The 17,458-nt window shown below is 42.5% G+C and overlaps 1 protein-coding gene across 5 annotated transcripts in view; it reads left to right on the top strand.

Annotated features, from left to right (window-relative positions):
* Window positions 1–17,215, top strand: part of tcerg1l (transcription elongation regulator 1 like) — an 89,614-nt gene extending 72,399 nt beyond the window's left edge. For all 5 annotated transcript variants that reach the window (XM_076887783.1, XM_076887784.1, XM_076887786.1 and 2 more), the window contains exons 11-16: window positions 2,119–2,270; window positions 2,357–2,444; window positions 2,864–2,966; window positions 10,359–10,448; window positions 10,540–10,658; window positions 14,099–17,215. In XM_076887783.1, coding sequence (XP_076743898.1) covers window positions 2,119–2,270; window positions 2,357–2,444; window positions 2,864–2,966; window positions 10,359–10,448; window positions 10,540–10,658; window positions 14,099–14,255 — 709 coding nt within the window. In that variant the 3' untranslated portion in view covers window positions 14,256–17,215. The remainder of the gene's footprint in view (window positions 1–2,118; window positions 2,271–2,356; window positions 2,445–2,863; window positions 2,967–10,358; window positions 10,449–10,539; window positions 10,659–14,098) is intronic.
* Window positions 17,216–17,458: the final 243 nt, after the last annotated feature.

Raw genomic sequence — 17,458 nt, 5'->3', positions numbered from 1 at the left:
AAACAGATGGCTCTACTAAATGTAAGGTCGCTGGTGAATAAGACTTTTGTTTTAAATGGCTTTTTCCTCACCTCGGGGCTGGACGTTTTGTTCCTGACGGAGACTTGATTTCGCCCTGGTGAGTCGTTCGCCTTCTCGGAGGTTCTCCCTCCAGACTGTGCCTTCTTCAGCTCACCTAGGCTTACGGGCAGAGGTGGTAGCTTAACCTTGGTTTTTGAAAATAAACATAAAATTCGGCAGCTCCCCTCCCCTACCTCCCCTGCCTTTGGAGTTCAATTATTGGATATGGCCGATTCTTCTAAAACTCTACCGACCGCCGAAATACAACAAGGCTTTTATTCATGACTTTGCATGACTATTAGGATCTGTTCTTTTTAAATATGAAGAGAACTGTTAACAACAAATGCAACTGATGGAAGTGGAATAAAGCTGTTAAATGGAGAAGTACGGCTGGAGTTGTTGGACTGTAACAGGTTTCATTCATAACAGTGGCATCGCGTCACCCCCGCCAACGAACACCTCAGAGACTTCAAGCGTAGGCTTAGCCTCTACACATACATTTACATTCATATACATGTACCCAGAGTACTTCCATACAATACATACCCCATAATCGTTATACCATATTTAATAAGCAAACCTATTTATACTATAGTAAGTATATGTGTGTATCTACCCATCTATCAGTGATGTGGTTACTTTCATATATATCGATGTGCATGTACACGCCGAGGCATGTTTGAAAGGAGCTGTTAAGTGCACAAAATATGTGTTATTAGGGCTGCCACAAACGATTATTTTGATAGTCGACTAGTCACCGATTATTTATGCGATTAGTCGACTAATCAGATCATCATCATCATCCAAAATAAACAAAAAGTCCTTCAAAAATAAAATGCAGCAACCATCACTGGACGTAAAACTACAGCTTATTGCACCAGCAGCATCTGCTCTTCTATAACTATCATTAGCTTACAGCTTTAAGCTTTTAAGGTGCTAACTAAAAATAAAGACAAGATGATAGTTTATTCAATTTTAATGAAATTTGCAGATTGTTTCGGTAAAGTTGAATAAACTCCTTGCTATCTAAAATATAACAGGACACCGGAGTATATTCTCCAGCATCTCACACTTCTGATAATCAGCTGTCTGCTTGACGTTTATTCAGCTGTGTAAAAACTATAACTTTAATCTCAGCCAAACAGATTTACTCAGGAACAAATAAAATACAAAAAAAAAAAAAAAAAAAAGCCAAACAACAACATTTTAAGTTATCTAAGTGACTCATATATATTTAACCTGAGTCGCGAAAGACGGCGGTGGGTTTGAAAACGATTTGCCGGGAGTCCGGTGTTCTCACGGCTCTAGTTAGCCTAGCCCCCGGCTAGCTATCGAGCTAGTGGGTAACAGACGTCTCCGAAAACGTCGGAGCGCTTTTGAAAATATGTGGTGTCCTGATAAACTGAGCCGATATTTGAGGTTTACACAGCTACATTCTCCATGAAAATATGTTAAACGTTTATTTTGTGACCCAGAAAGAATAATAAGAGTAACATTAAAACTAACTAGCTGCCGCCATTGTTGGAAACTAAGCTGGGCCGCGCTATGAATTCTGGGACACAGCTGCTTCTTCTTCTTCGGGGTTTAACGGCAGCTGGCATCCTTGTACATGCAGTGCTGCCATCTTCTGTTTCAGTCCGTTATTACACTCTTAAATCCTGCTACTTATTCCTGCGTCTTTTGCGATCTTACAAAGCTTCAAACGACGCGTCGACTATTAAATCAGTCGTCAACGATTTTGATAGTCGACGTAATCGTGACTAGTCGACTAATCGTGGCAGCCCTATGTGTTATACAGACATTCTTTTATTTTTTCGATCTTTTGTTTGTATTCTTCTCTGTGAGACTGAAGCCGCACATAATTAGCTTGTCAGTAAGGATCAATAATCAGAGATGTTTCAGCCCTCCACCCTATCAAAGTCTTCATGGGAGGAGACTCAAGATGGTGCTCAGGGTAGATGATTCACTTCTGAAGATTGGCCCTTATCTAGAGGGCAGTGAGGCTCATAGTATGACCCTCGTTTCGTGATTCACCCATGTGTGCATGTGTGTCTTCAGGTGTGTGGTCTGGACTGGGGATGACAGAGTGTTCTTCTTCAATCCCACAATCCATCTCTCTGTGTGGGAGAGACCAGGAGAGCTGATTGATCGAGACATCAGCCGCATCATCGAGGACCCGCCCCATAAGAGAAAGAAGACCTCACCTTCAGGTCTGACCCTCACCTCTCTATCCTTCACCTGTGTCTCAACTGTCTCACTTCACTCTTTAACTATGGATTTTACATCTTCCTGACAGAAATCAGCTCTAGCTGTCAATCAACTGGTCTCCATAGGAATGATGAAGATGAAGATAATGACCTTAAACACAGCACCAAGAGGAACAGGTGAGTCTAAACGATGCAGGAGGTGAAAGTGTTTTTGTTTATTTTGTTAGTAAAAGTAAAGATGTTGCTTTGCTGATGTCATCACCAACCTGTGGCTCAAGAGATGGACGTTTGTCTTGTAATCGGAAGGTTGCCGGTTCGAGCCCTGGGTCAGACAATCTTGGCCGTTGTGTCCTTGGGCAAGACACTTCACCCGTTGCTTACTGGTGGTGGTCAGAGGGCCCGGTGGCGCCAGTGTCCGGCAGCCTCGCCTCTGTCAGTGCGCCCCAGGGTGGCTGTGGCTACAATGTAGCTGCCATCACCAGTGTGTGAATGACTGAATGTAGTGCAAAGCGCTTTGGGGTCCTTAGGGACTAGTAAAGCGCTATATAAATACAGGCCATTTACCATTTTTACCATCATTGGTTCTTTATTTTTAGAACAGAGGAGTCGATGTCTCTCGTTCCCCATCCAGGAGGGGTTCAGCTCCTCCCACTGGAACTCCGGATCGCTCACTTCAAGGAAATGATGCTGGAGAGAGGGGTAACATTAAACTCAACACACATGCTGTACACAAGCACTCACTGAAGTACAATTACACCTGAAGTACAAATGTTTCACTGGAAATACTGTGAAAACTCTCAGGATACAGCAACATTTTACAGGTAAAAGAAGTGTATCTACGTGCATGAAAGCTGGTGCATCAACGGGACAATTATAAACAGTCACTGCTCCCCGAACCTCTACAGAGAGAGCTAACAGTAGTGATCATCACGTCTGTGTACATTCCACCTGATACCAATGTAAACACAGCGCTCTCTATCAGCGGGCCCACATAATTGCAGGTGACTTTAATGAGGCTAACATAAAGACTGTGCTCCCAAAGTTCTATCAGCATGTCGAATTTCCCACCAGGGGAGAGAAAACTCCAGACCATGTTTACTCCAACATCAAGCGTGAATATGGAGCCATACCCCTCCCCCACCTTGGCCAGCCGACCACCTCTCCCTCCTGCTCTCCCCCAGCCTACACTCCCCTCAGACGCAGTGCCAGGCCCACCACAAAGACTGCTTCACACCATCTTTGAACAGAGGCGGGGGTTTACGACACCAACTCTCTGCCATCTATAATCCAGTTTTGAGATCCTTCCCAGACGCCTTAACGCCCACTCACATCCTGGACCATCTGACCTCAGGACTTCGCATGATAAGGTGGGGCCAGGTTTCACAATGAACTCACCCGAAACTCTGGCTGATTGGGACCCACACCCAGTTTCACACCTTGGCTCAGACGATTAGAGGATCATCAGGGGGTCCTTTTGTCCCTCTGTGGGGGGAAACTCCCACTAGGTTTATATCTGGGACTCTCCACCATTTGACCTTAGAACTGAAGAAGCTTCTCGGATGAGAGGTGAAACGTCTTCAAGCAACTTAAAGAAGTCCAGACGCTTTTCTTTGCAAGCGCCTTTGACTACGATGACCTGGATGACTGAGAACCTTCACAGACATACTTCCGGTTCCTTGGTGTCCTCATCTCTGCTGACATCTCCTGGACAGACAACATCTCAGCGGTCATCAAGAAGGCCCAACAGCAGCTGCACTAAGGCAGACAGTGAGACTTCAGAGTGTAGTCAAGGCAGGACAGAAGATCATCAGCTGCCCTCTAATTCAATTCAATTTTATTTATATAGTGCCAAATCACAACAACAGTCGCTGCAAGGCACTTTATATTGTAAGGTAGACCCTACAATAATACATACAGAGAATGTATTATTGTATTGTATCTCCCTTCCCTGATGGACATTCATTCCTCCCACTGCCTCAACAGAACAACAAACACCATCAAGGACAGTCCCACCCTGGCTTTGACCTGTTCAGCCTGCTTCTCTCAGGGAAGAGCTACAGGTGCATCAGCACAAAGACCCACAGACTGAAGAACAGTTTCTTCCCAAAGGCCATAACCATCAGTCCCACCCTCTGATTTTTCCCATGTCCGTCTGTAAACCACCACTGTGCAATACTAAATTCTATGTGCAATGACCCAAACTGTATTTATTTACATATGTACTTTTTTCTTTTTTACACCCAATTGTATATTTGTAGATTTTATACTTTTTTGTTCCTGTTGATACTGTTCATATGTATAGTGTTTTTCTTTCATTTTCCTTTACAATACCCCTGTTTATATTTTGTTCTAATGCCACTGTTGGCATGCTAGTCTGCTACGTACACATATATGTATATACTGTTTTACTTTATATAAGCACACATTCTTTCATTATTATTGCCTCTCCTACAGTTTGATTCCTGCCATGTACAAATGGAGGACAACAATACCTCAGCCTGCCTTTTTTGTGCTTTTCTTCTGTCCGTTTTTGTATAGTAAGACACAAAAGTAGTACAAAAGTATAGTAAGATACAGTACATCCTAGTTCCTCAATTTTATCTAGCAGAATATTGAAAATGTAGTGAGGCGGCAAGGTCTCACTATATTTTCATAGTGAGACCTTGCCGACATATATGTCGAGCACAATCAATGGTCTTAGAATTGTCTCCTGGAATGTGAGAGGTGTGGGGAATGCAACCAAAATTAACAAAGTTCTGGCACATTTACAGCAGCTTAAAGGAGATGTGTTTTTTCTTCAAGAGACGCATCTCTGCAACAAAGAAGTGAGGCAACTCAAGAGAAACTGGATCGGCAATATATATCATTCCAAATTTAACGCCAAGGCTAGAGGGACAACTATTCTTATTCGTAATAATATTCTGTTTGAGCAACATAAAGTTATTGTTGATCCAGATGGCCGTTTCACATTTGTGTCAGGAAACTCGCAGGGCTCACTTGTGATACTGGCTAGCGTGTACGGGCCGAACTGGGACGACGACTCTTTTATAGCTAAACTTTTCTCTTCACTTCCAAATTTGGAAAACTATCATCTTATTATTGGAGGTGAGTTTAACTTGGTTCAGGACGCTCTGCTGGATAGATCGTCAACTAAGGCCTGTTCCCTGAATAAATCTGCTAAAACCCCAGAATTTTTCAAAACTCAGCTGTGGATTGTGGATCCATGGCGACATGCGAATCCTACTACTAAGGCATTTTCCTTTTTCTCTCATCCCCACCATACATATACACGTATAGACTTTTTCCTTGTCGATATTAGGTTTCTCTGTAAAATTAGCCATTGTCAGTATCATGCTATCGCCACCAGTTTCTTTTGATGTGGTATTAGCGACCCCGTCTCGACCCATTAAACATTGGAGATTTAACTCTAGCCTGTTGATAAGGGATGACTACACAAATTTTTTGAGGTCACAGTTCTCACTTTTCCTTGAGTTGAATGACTCTACTGAAGTGTCAAGAGGTATTATGGGAAACGTCGAAAGTCTTTGTGTCAAATTTAAAGAAGAAAGAGTTATCTTACACGTCCAGTGTATTGAATAAGATCAAAGATCTAGATGGCAGATATGCATCGAACCCAGATCCTAACCTCTATACAGAACGTGTGAAAGTTCAAGCCAGGCTCAATTTAACCACCACCGCAACAGCTATGGTTCAATTAATTAAGACAAAGCAACGCTTTTTTGAATCCGGCGACAAGGCAGGGAAACTTCTGGCCTATCAAGCCCGTGCCAAAGCAACCTCCAAGCTAATCCCAAAGGTCAAGTCTGCTGCTGGTGACATAATATCGGACCCAGAGGGAATTAATGAAATATTTGTTCGTTTCTAATCCAATCTGTACACTTCAAGCTCTCCCCCTCTATCAGAAGAAACTCTCCAAAATATACATTTTACAAGAATAGAGATCTGATGAAGGGATTAGGGGGACCTATTACTGTAGTAGAGGTACAAGAAGCCATTAAATCCTTAAAGACAGGTAAATTGCCGGGCCCTGACGGTTACTCTGCAGAATACTATAAAGCTAATTCTGATCTTATGGCACCATTGTTGAAAGAAATGTATAATGAAGCCTTTTCAAAATGTCAGTTACCCAAGACTTTGTCTGAAGCTACTATTTGTTTAATCTTGAAAAAGGACAAGGATCCTCTGTTGTGCAGCAGTTACAGACCAATTTCTCTTTTAAATATTGATTTTAAAATACTATCTAAAATCCTCACACTTAGGCTACAACGTGTTCTGCCACAAATTATCGCCTCTGATCAGACGGGATTTATGGCCGGCAGGCACTCATATGACAATTCAAGACGCCTCTTGAATATTATCCACACATCGTGCAACTCAATTCCAGAGGTTGTGGTATCTCTTGACGCGGAGAAAGCTTTCGACCGCGTCGAGTGGAGCTTCCTCTATGAGGTGATGGCTAGGTTTGGCTTAGGGGCTGACTTTATTCTCTGGGTTAAGCTACTATATTCCTCGCCATCCATCTGTATTCGTACTAACAACAACTTGTCTTTGCCTTTTTCACTTGAGAGGGGCACTAGGCAAGGGTGCCCTCTCTCACCCCTCCTATTCGCCATTGCTATCGAGCCTCTTGCAATATGGCTGTGTTCAGAGGATAGATTTAAAGGCATTGCAAGGTCCGGTGTTACCCACAAACTCTCTCTTTATGCAGACGACTTGCTCCTGTACATTTCTGACCCTCTAAACTCATTCCCGGTGCTTTTTGACATACTGGACCAATATGGTACACTGTCAGGATATAAGCTCAATTATCAAAAAAGCGAGTTGCAACCCCTCAATTCCCTGGCCAGAGCCCTTCCCCACTCAATAGTGCCTTTTAAGTGGACAGAAACCGGATTTAGATATTTGGGGTTTTTTTATTTCCTCTTCTATACCTAAAATGATGAGGGAGAACTTCCTATCCCTACTAGAAAATGTTGGGAAAGATTGTGACTGTTGGACTTCTCTACCATTGTCAGTGGCAGGGAGAGTTAACCTGATAAAGATGAGTGTCCTCCCAAAATTCTTGTATCTTTTTCAACATGTCCCAATTTTTCTTACCAAGGCATTTTTTGACAAGTTAGAAAAGATTCTGTCACATTTCATATGGGGAGGGAAACAAGCTAGAATTCGCAAGTCTATTCTTCGGTCCTCTAAAGCTGACGGTGGTCTTGGTCTGCCCAATTTTAGACACTAGAATTTTAGACTCTCCGCAATTTTTGGCATTCCTCCCGACTTGAACTCATCTGGCCCCCTCAAACAGGCCCTAGCCTTTACCACTTTACTAGCTCGGAGGCTTATTCTGTTGAAGTGGAAGTTTCCCCACCCCCCAACTCATGATCATTGGGTGAGAGATGTACTCTTTAACTTAAAGTTGGAAAAACTTGGATTCTCTCTAAAAGGTTCTATTAAGGAATTTAACCAAATCTGGAAATCATTTCTCTTGCTGGTGGACACCATCACTGAGTCTGAAGTGAACTGAGCGAAGCTACATTATAAAGTTTTTTTTTTTTTTAATTTCTTTTTTAAATTATTTTTTATATCTTTTTTATTTATTTTTTAAATCTTATTTATACCTTATCTACTTGTTTTTCCTTTTGTTTTGTTTGGTCCCTTCTCTGCTTTTGTTTTCTCTGTTTTTGTTTTGTTTGTTTTTGTTTGTTTTTTGCGGGGGGGTTGTTGTTTTTTGGGGGTTATGCTTGTTACGTATATGGGTCTTGAGATGGGTTTTTGGTTTTTTGGGGGGGTTTTTGTGTGTGTGTGTGTGTGGGCAGAGACTGGTTCTCTGCGGCGTCATGTCTAGTGTGGACCTGGTAGGGGGAGAATTCGGGTTAGGGGGGTTGGAGGGTATAATGGACATACAACTGTTCTGAAATCAAGATTGACTTTGCTGTTGCTAACTTTGTATGTCATTGTTGAAATCAATAAAACAAATTTGGAAATAAAAAAAAGAAAAAAAAGAATAAGATTCCCACCATGAACACGTACCTCAGCGGCATCAATTTCTTTGCCAAGCTGCTCACAGGTTCGCCATGCCCAACCATTATGTCGTCCCAGATATCATTACTCATCAAAGGTCTCCAGCGCCAGTCACCTGCCACGACCCTACACCACTTACCCCTAACTTCAGATCTTCTACATCGCTGCATCTCTACCCTCCGGCTGAAGTAGCGACTACTTCCTGGCACGCACACTCCTGCTCGCCTTCTTCGGCTTCTTACGCTGTTCCGAATTCACCTCCTCATCTTCGAAATCCCATTCGACTCTTCACCCGTGCTTGAGCGACATCCACCCAGTCTTCGAAGACTGCCTCATTTTCTTCCTCAAACGAAGCAAAACCAATCAATCCGGCAGCCCCACGCCTATATACTATTTCAAAATAAACTCACCTTTAAGTCCCTTTGAATCAGTAACCCATTACCTCCACCTCAGAAAATCTCAGCACGCCTTACCTTCAGATCCACTGTTCATCACCGAATCTGGCCACGCCCCGACCAGGTCATCGTTCCTCTCACACTTTCGCCAAGTGCTCTCGTCTTCTGGGATTCCTCCAAATCTCTTCTCTGGCCATTCCTTTCTCATCGGCGCCGCAACTTCTGCCTCCCGCAAAGGAATCTCTGACCACCTAATCAAGCTCCTGGGTCGATGGTCATCACAAGCCTACCAGTTATACATTCGCAACAATCTCCAAGACCTCCGTAATGCCCAGTCTTCACTCCTGTAGGGGATGATTTCTTGGGGGTTCTGCCCGGCCCGAGAGCCGTCGCCGCAGCACCAGTTTTCACTTCCTCATCCCTCATCGCCCATCGTTACCGAGGATGTGGTCCCAGCTAGTGAAATGGTTATTAAAAAAGGGTAAAAGGTAAATGGCTGCAAATAACTTTGTTGTTTGCAAAACTTGTGCATATGATTTTAAAATTGACAATTTATATTTGCATTTCAAGTTATGAAATATGATTCAATAAACATGTTTGTGGTTGTTACAGTAAAAAATGTAACTTTTTCTACTCGGATTTTATGTTTTTTGTCTGATTTTAGATCAATTGTGTTAATACAGTTTGTCAAAATGAAAACATGACTGTAAATTCAGACACGTGAGGCTGTGCTGAAAAGGATGATACCAAACAAGGCAAAGTAAATAGTTTTTGTAGGTGAAATGTAGCGGGACAATCTAAAAAATGGACAATTATACCCTGGTTAAACTTTTTTTTTTAAGGTAACGCAATAGTTACTTTTGAAGTAATTAATTACTTTTAGGATCTTGTAACTCAGTTACTAAGTCAGTTACTTTTCTGAAGAATTAACTAGTAACTATAATTAATTACTTCTTCAAAGTAACTTGCCCAGCACTGATTGTATCAGGTTTTGCTTCCCCTGCTTTGCCCTGATTTGCCCAGCTGTGTTTCCCTTCTGTCTCCCATTCACTGATTGCTCCCTCTGTGTCATCTCCCTGAGTTTCTCCCTCCGTATCAACAGGCTTTAGGTCTGTTTTGTCAGTTCTCCCAGTATAGGTAATCCTTAGGTTCTGTTTATACACTCTACTTTTCTGTTTGTACCATCATCCCACGCTGTGTGTTCCATCCATCTGCCTGCCAGTTTAGTTTCTGTATTCCCAGTTCAGCCAGTTTTTTGTTTTTGTCATGTGGTAATAAATCTTTGTTTTGATTCTGCACTTTTGGATCCATCATTACTCCTATCCTGCTGGATTTGGTGGATCAGACCCCCACTATCTGAAGAACAATGATCGATCTTCATTCACTGAAAGACAGAATTGAGCTTCATCACAGCCACAATTCTCCGACTTAAAATTATGTTTTACGTGTATCTGTGTCTTTTTTGTATTTGTGTTTAAAATTGTTTCTTTTTCACCTCATGTTGGTTTGAAGATTAAAAAAACTGTATAGATAGCATTATTGATCTTAGTCAATATGTGTAATGCACCTCCATATAAATTAGATTTATTAAGAGTCACCCTGCCAGGATAAATACAGATTGAACCATTAAATTTAAATATTGACCTGTGGCTCTCCTCAGGTGTCTGCATTCTCCACCTGGGAGAAGGAGCTTCATAAGATGGTATTTGACCCTCGATACCTGCTGCTGAATTCAGATCAGAGGAAACAGGTTTGGCAAATTAAAGATTACTTTCATTTCTAACATTTTCATGCAATGTCATGATGTCACGATGACATCAGTGTTACCTGTATGCGTCCAGGTGTTTGATCAGTTTGTGAAGAGCAGGATGAAGGATGAGTACAAAGAGAAGAAGAGTAAATTGCAGAAAGCCAGAGAAGAGTTCAAACAGCTGCTGGAGGAAGCAAAGATCACCAGCAGGTATTCCTCATTCATTATTCAGAGAAGCACTCTTAATTATTCAGCTATGTTCCTGTAAAATATGACCTCACCTCGACTGGCAGCTGTTTGTCGACCAGTCGCTGGGACAAACTGGAGATGCAGATGAGGTATTTCTACCAGAATAAAATTCATTGGAGAATGATTCATTAGCACCAAGAATTAGAGAACTAGGCTAATTCAGCTCCGGAAACAGAACTGTTTTATTGTTTGTACAATTCAAGTATTTATCAGATTTTGCATTTTATAACAACAAATACAAGAACCAAAAGCAAGAAGCAAACAAACAAAAACAACAACAAATAAAAATTATCTGCAAAAGTTGTCACCTTTTCCAAATTTTTCCGTAAACAGAAAACTCCACTCCGCCCTATCAAAAGCCTTCTGTGCATCTAAAGATATAGCCAATACAGGATTTGTTATTTCTATTCAGCCACAGCAGGTGTAGTAATGTCATATTATCGGAAGCAGATCTATTCTTGATAAACCCTACTTGATGGATAATTTGTGGTAGTACAAGCCTTGTTACTAAATCCTTGTCGCCTTTTGGGATTAGTGAGATCACTGCCTGATTAAAACTTGCAGGGAGCCGTCCATATTCAAACGCTTCATGTAATACTTCAGTTAAAAGTGGACATAGCAAGTCTATAAATCTGTGATAAAACTCTGCCGGGAAGCCATCTATTCCCGGTGACTTTCCAGCTTTCATTGCATGGATACCTTCCTTACATCTACCTCAGTTAGGAGTTTCCAATTTGTCCCTACCCTCTTGTGAAATTTTTATTTATTTTCCTTTTATCAAAGAATGCATTTAGCAAATCCATACTTGATCAAATATTTTAAAAATCATGTTGATCTCCGAAGAGGATGTAACTAATTTAGCATCGTTTTCATTGCTGTAATAACATTCTGATTGTTCATTTGCTTAAGTTGTCTTGCTAATAGCCTGCCTGTCTTCTCACCATTCTCATAAAAATTAGTTTTAAGATGAGGGGGCATATTCTCCTTTTTTGTTATAAATTTCATGAAGGATATACTTAAACTGACAAATCTCCGAGATCCAGTTCCGGGTCGCTGCTCTTTTTGTTGTTGTATTTCGCCGTCTACTCGGTATATTTGTATTATTTTCCTTTTCCTCATTTTTGTGATTTTTTCGGACTTGTTTCCAACACTTCAACATGACCCCAAGGCTCACCTACACCAGGGACTCCCTCATCCAGCTGCAGATGCAGCTGCAGCCCAGTCTCCGACTTTTCCGCTCGACGGAGAAGATCATAAAACACCACATCGTAAGAGCAACTGACCCCTGATGGACTCACTCCAGTTTGCTTACCATCCATGCAGAGGTGTAGATGACGCAAAAATCTTCATCTTGGACTCCATCCACAAACATCTGGAGCTCCTGACTCCTCCCCCAGACTTCTGTTTGCTGATTTCTCATCAGCGTTCAACACTCTGCAGCCTCGTATCCTGCCCACTAAACTTTCCACCTGATGAGCAGCTAATCCTGTGGATATTGGACTTTTTGACCAACAGGACTCAGAATGTTCGGGTCAACAACTCTCTCCGGTCTCCGTTCCACCTCCACTGGCTCCCCCCAGGGCTGTGTGCTCTCCCCCCTTCTCTTCATCCTCTACACCGATGACTGCAGATCCACACAGCCCAACTGTCACCTGGTTAAATATGCTGACGACTCAGTTCTCCTGTCACTGCTGTCAGGCCCCTCACAACACCACGGGTCCACTCTGCAGGAGTTTGTAGAGTGGTGTGACAGCTCCAACTTGAACTGAATGTGAGCAAAACCAAAGAGATGGTGGTGACCTTCTCCAGTAGGCAGAGGGATCTGGCTGCTTCAGTCACCACCACCATCCACGGGAAGCCAGTGGAGGTAGTTGAGGAGCACAAATACCTGGGAACCATCTTTGACAACCTCCTGAAATTCTCTGCCAACACAGAGAGATTCTCAGGAGGTGCCACCAACAGCTATACCTCCTTTGGAGTCAGCACAACCATCATGATGACTTTTTACTACGCCTTCCTGGAAAGCATCATGACCTCCATCAGCTGCTGGTTCCCCTCCCTCAGCCTTCATACAGGAACAGACTGCAGCACACCGCATCAGTGTGCTCTAAAATCATTGGCCTACCTGTCAGAACTCTGGCAGGTTTTCAGTCAACAGGCTCTTAGACAGGCAGCCAAAATCATCAACGACCCCTCTCACATTCTTCACCCCGCATTTCAATGGATCCCCTCTGGGCGACGCCTCCGATGCATTTCCTGCAGGACTGAGAGGAGGAGGAGAGAATATCTTTTATGTGAATGAGAATAAAAGGTGTATTTTCTTTCCATAGTGTGAACAACCCTCCAAATATCTACCAGACAAGAGACACAGGGCTTCAATGTAAGACAGGAAATATACACTGACAAAACTCAGAGACACGATACCGACCGAGAACGGAAACTAAAACCAAAGAACTAGAACGTCTTAACCTGGATACGTAATCAGAATAAACTAGAACATAAGATCATAATAATAAACAAAATGCTGGGTCAAATGACCCAGGACCATAACAGTTTCTGGGTTTGAGCTACTTCTTTTTTCGTCATGCAGGGGCCTGTACTTTCATGATGCTCTTGTTCTTGCTCCTCTTCTTTCTCAGGTTTCTGCTGCCTGAGGTAATCACTGAGCACACTGTGGTTCTGACACAACTATCTACAAGCCATACACGTCACATCAGTTGAATGTTTTAACATAGCTATACTGAAATGTATAAATAATCTCTGGGCACATGAAGGACATAATGATCATAAACCCTGTGAGACGTATTCACCATAAGAGTCACTTTCCCCCAGAATCCTTCAAGTTTCATGTTTTAAAGTTTTACTCTCGCCATAACGTAAAGCATCTAAAATTTATTAAGCAATTTATACATTGTGCGATCGTGGCTCAAGAGTTGGGAGTTCGTCTTGTAATCGGAAGGTTGCCGGTTCGAGCCCCGGCTCGGACAGTCTCGGTCGTTGTGTCCTTGGGTAAGACACTTCACCCGTTGCCTACTGGTGGTGGTCAGAGGGCCCGGTGGCGCCAGTGTCCGGCAACCTCGCCTCTGTCAGTGCGCCCCAGGGTGGCTGTGGCTACAATGTAGCTGCCATCACCAGTGTGTGAATGTGTGGATGACTGGTTGTGTAAAGCGCTTTGGGGTCCTTAAGGACTAGTAAAGCGCTATATAAATACAGGCCATTTACCATTCAGCTCAGTTTAATGCTTTTGGTTCCTCGTTCCTTATTGAGGTTCTCTTATTTGCAGTTAAAATAAAATATTTTTTCATGTAGTTTAATGAGCCAAAAAAGGGCTGCCATCAGAATTACTGTTTCCAGCTCTCATATCAAAATATGAATATTCCTGTTTTGTTTTTCTTCTCCAGAACAACTTTTAAGGAATTTTGTGTTCGTTATCGGGATGACCAGCGATTCAGCACTCTCACCAGGAAGAAGGAACAGGAAGTACTCTTTAGCCATTACATCACAGCCTTAAAGAAACGAGAGAAAGAGAACAGAACCAGACTGAGGAAGATGAGATGAGAACATGTCTGAGAAAGAACCTTACAGAACCATCTACAACATTTATAGAACCCTTTTAGGTCCTTCCAAATCTTCAGAAAACCTCCCGGGAACTCCTGTCTCACTGCACTCATGCCTCCCGATTCCTGGATTTAGACTCATGTTTTGAACTGGGACTATCAAACTGTCTGTGGTTTTGTTGGACAAACCTGAATGGGACCAGAACCATCATTCTCAGTAGATTCTCATGGTTCTAGACTTTGTAAATTGTCAGGTGAGTATGAACCTGAACCAACATTAGACCATTTTCTAGGGTGAACTGCACTTCGTCATCTGGATCTGCTGGACTGGATCTAATTCATAGTCTCATTCATAACTGACAGAAACGAAAACCAGAGCACAAAAACAAATGTTCATGTGTCTGACTGTTTCTTTGTCCTGTAAAGACTATTCATTCAAACTTTATCAACACCTCAGCTTCCTAGACTTAAAAATGGACCATAATAACAGATTAAAAACAATAACAAGTAGAAAAAAGACCATAAACAAAGAGATTAGTGAGTAAACACATTTTAAACCAGAAGGGCACTCTGAGGGCAGATAACTGTGTAAAGACAAATACTGAACTAATCTACAGACGAACTCAGAAAAGCCAAACTTCATTTGTGTAATCTGAGAAACAAACAAAAAACCCCAAAAAGGAATGAATACACGAGCTCTTTAGAGGCTCTCCCTCCTCTGTAAAGGTAAGCATGAATGCAAAAACAAAGAGAATAGAGAGCCACAATCCTCTGACCTTTCATATGCAAAGGGAAAAAGGTGGGAAAGATATGATAACATCAAGCTTGCAAATATCAGCGAGTTTAGTCAGGTGCTGATAATGCTGGGCATACACTGTGCGATTTTTTTTGGCTCGTTTTGGTCATCAGCCCGAGTTTCGCCTTCATCGTGTGGCGTGCATCGTGTAGTATACGTGGGGTAACGAGAAGCGATTAACACCTCACGACCAGCTCCCGATCATCAATCGCTCGGTCGTAAGAAAATCAAACCTGTTTGAAATCCCGTCGGCCGTCGAGAGGGCGTCACCGCAGCCTCTCACGCCGTCGGCCGTCGAGAGGGCGTCACCGCAGCCTCTCACGCCGTCGGCCGTCGAGAGGGCGTCACCGCAGCCTCTCACGCTGCGCACGCGCAAACACAGAAATGAAAGTGAAAAGAAGCAGCACGGCAGTGCAGCGTGTGATCTGGACACAAGCGATGGAGGCACAACTTGTAGAACTTTGGAAAGCTCATCCGAGCCTTTTCGATGTGGCCTCACAAAATTATCACGACCACAACAACCGTGAAAATAGTTGGATTTACATGCTGCTAAATCACAGCTGCCTGATCATGTTTTTCATTAGCAATTTAGCAAAGTTGATGGTGGTGGTGTGTCTGTGTGAGTGAAAGACAGAGAGGGAGAACGAGAGACAGATTTTCTGTTATAAGCTTCATGTTATGGACGCACAGTGTGAGCACTCAGGTCGCATCAGAGCATCGGGCGGTATAGTGTGAGACCTGCATCGTGACCTATGAACTTCTCACCCCTGCAAGTCAACCGTGCAGTTTGAGCAGGAGCTGAATAACACGAATGAAAAAATTGCACAGTGTTTGCCCAGCTTAAGTGGAGTGCTTCCAGGAAACAGACTCAGCAACCCTGAGGACTTGGTGTCAGGTACCACAAGGAACCTTAGAGGTCTGTCACGTCCAGGCCCATGGAGTCCTGCTGTGCAGTGTGCTGGTCTTTGGATTCTTGGTCTGTAGAATTAATGTTTATGGAGTCTACGTCTATGAAGATCTGACCTTGGTGGCTCTCAGCTTTTGCACTTGTTTTTAATAGTGTGTTTTCTGTTCAGTGTGTGTTTACAGTGTGATCCTTTAACTTCAGTTTGTGTTTGATTCCTGGAAACAAACCTATAGACCCCATTAAGAAATCTGACTTTTACAAGTTTTCCAGAAATTCTCATCTGCTGTAGAAAATGGCAAACTAGGAGACTTGGCAGTTTGATTGGCCATTCGATGTACTCTGGGAGTTGTAGGGGATGTTGGTGTAGCTCCTTCAGTTTCTCAAAATACCGCCTGATTACTAACCGAGATTGAAATTATCAAGGGCTCAAAATGTCATAAAAAGGAAGTGACAACCCTTCTCAATTGATCACATGATGTTAAACTGCGTTTTGGGACTTTTTGCCACTGACTTGAAGTCTTCCAGACTCTCTACTCACACAGTAGAAGAAACACAACAATGATCAATGGGGTTTTTTAAGGTGGCATGATTAATAAAATTGTTATTAATAAATTTACACTGTAAGATTTTAAAAAAAACATTCTGCATTCCTCTAACATCTTTATTTCTGGCAAAATCAGTTCTTTCTTACTAACCTTTGTATACATTTTTACATTTTTTCAGGGTTCTTGTCGTTACTTGATACTTATTGTCACAGCACTATAAACTGTATGTAATTTTCTGTCTGTAAAAATGCTGAATTACAAAAATGTCTGTGTGAATCCCTCGTGGTGATCTGATGTCACCGTCTTAGCAGCAACAAACTTCAACAAGCATCTGAGAGCAGAGACCCCGGGAACAGGAACAGGAAGCACCTGCTCACACTGTTTGCCCCGAGGACTTGGCCAGCAGAGAGACAGTCCCTCAACCACCACATGTGCACCTGACTCACCTGTCCCTTCTGAACAGTTTCACCTGACCCAGCTTCATTTATAAAGTGTGCTACTGTTTGTGGTCAACAAACAAACAAACAAAACCCATTTGGTGTAATCCCTGCCCTCACCAATGGGCACGGTGCGCTGTTGTTGAGCAGGCTTTGTGTCACGATGTCCTGATTGGGTGTTTTGTTTTTTTGTCTTCTCATTGGATGTCTGTGTTGAAATGATCTGTGTGTTCTAATGTTTCATTGGCTGTTGGTCCTGCCGTGTTTTAAATTAAACTGTCAAAACTAAACTGCTGTGTTCTTTAAGATGATATTGCATTTCTGTTTCAGGTGAAATCTCGGCCCAGACCCGCACTAAACTGTGGGGTTAAAGTCTTCAGTTTAACTTGAGCTGAAGGTCGTTGAACATGAGCTAAATTTGACAAATATTCACTTCCTGTTTCTAGGGTATGCCAGCTGTTCCTTCCTCCAAAATCTGACATGACATTATTTGGATGATGTATATCAATGAAAGCCCCC

This window comes from Maylandia zebra, linkage group LG8 (genome assembly GCF_041146795.1).
Source record: "Maylandia zebra isolate NMK-2024a linkage group LG8, Mzebra_GT3a, whole genome shotgun sequence".
In the NCBI taxonomy this organism is placed as follows: domain Eukaryota; kingdom Metazoa; phylum Chordata; class Actinopteri; order Cichliformes; family Cichlidae; genus Maylandia; species Maylandia zebra.
The sequence above is the reverse complement of the archived record's forward strand: the minus strand, read 5'-3'. Positions and strand labels throughout refer to the sequence as shown.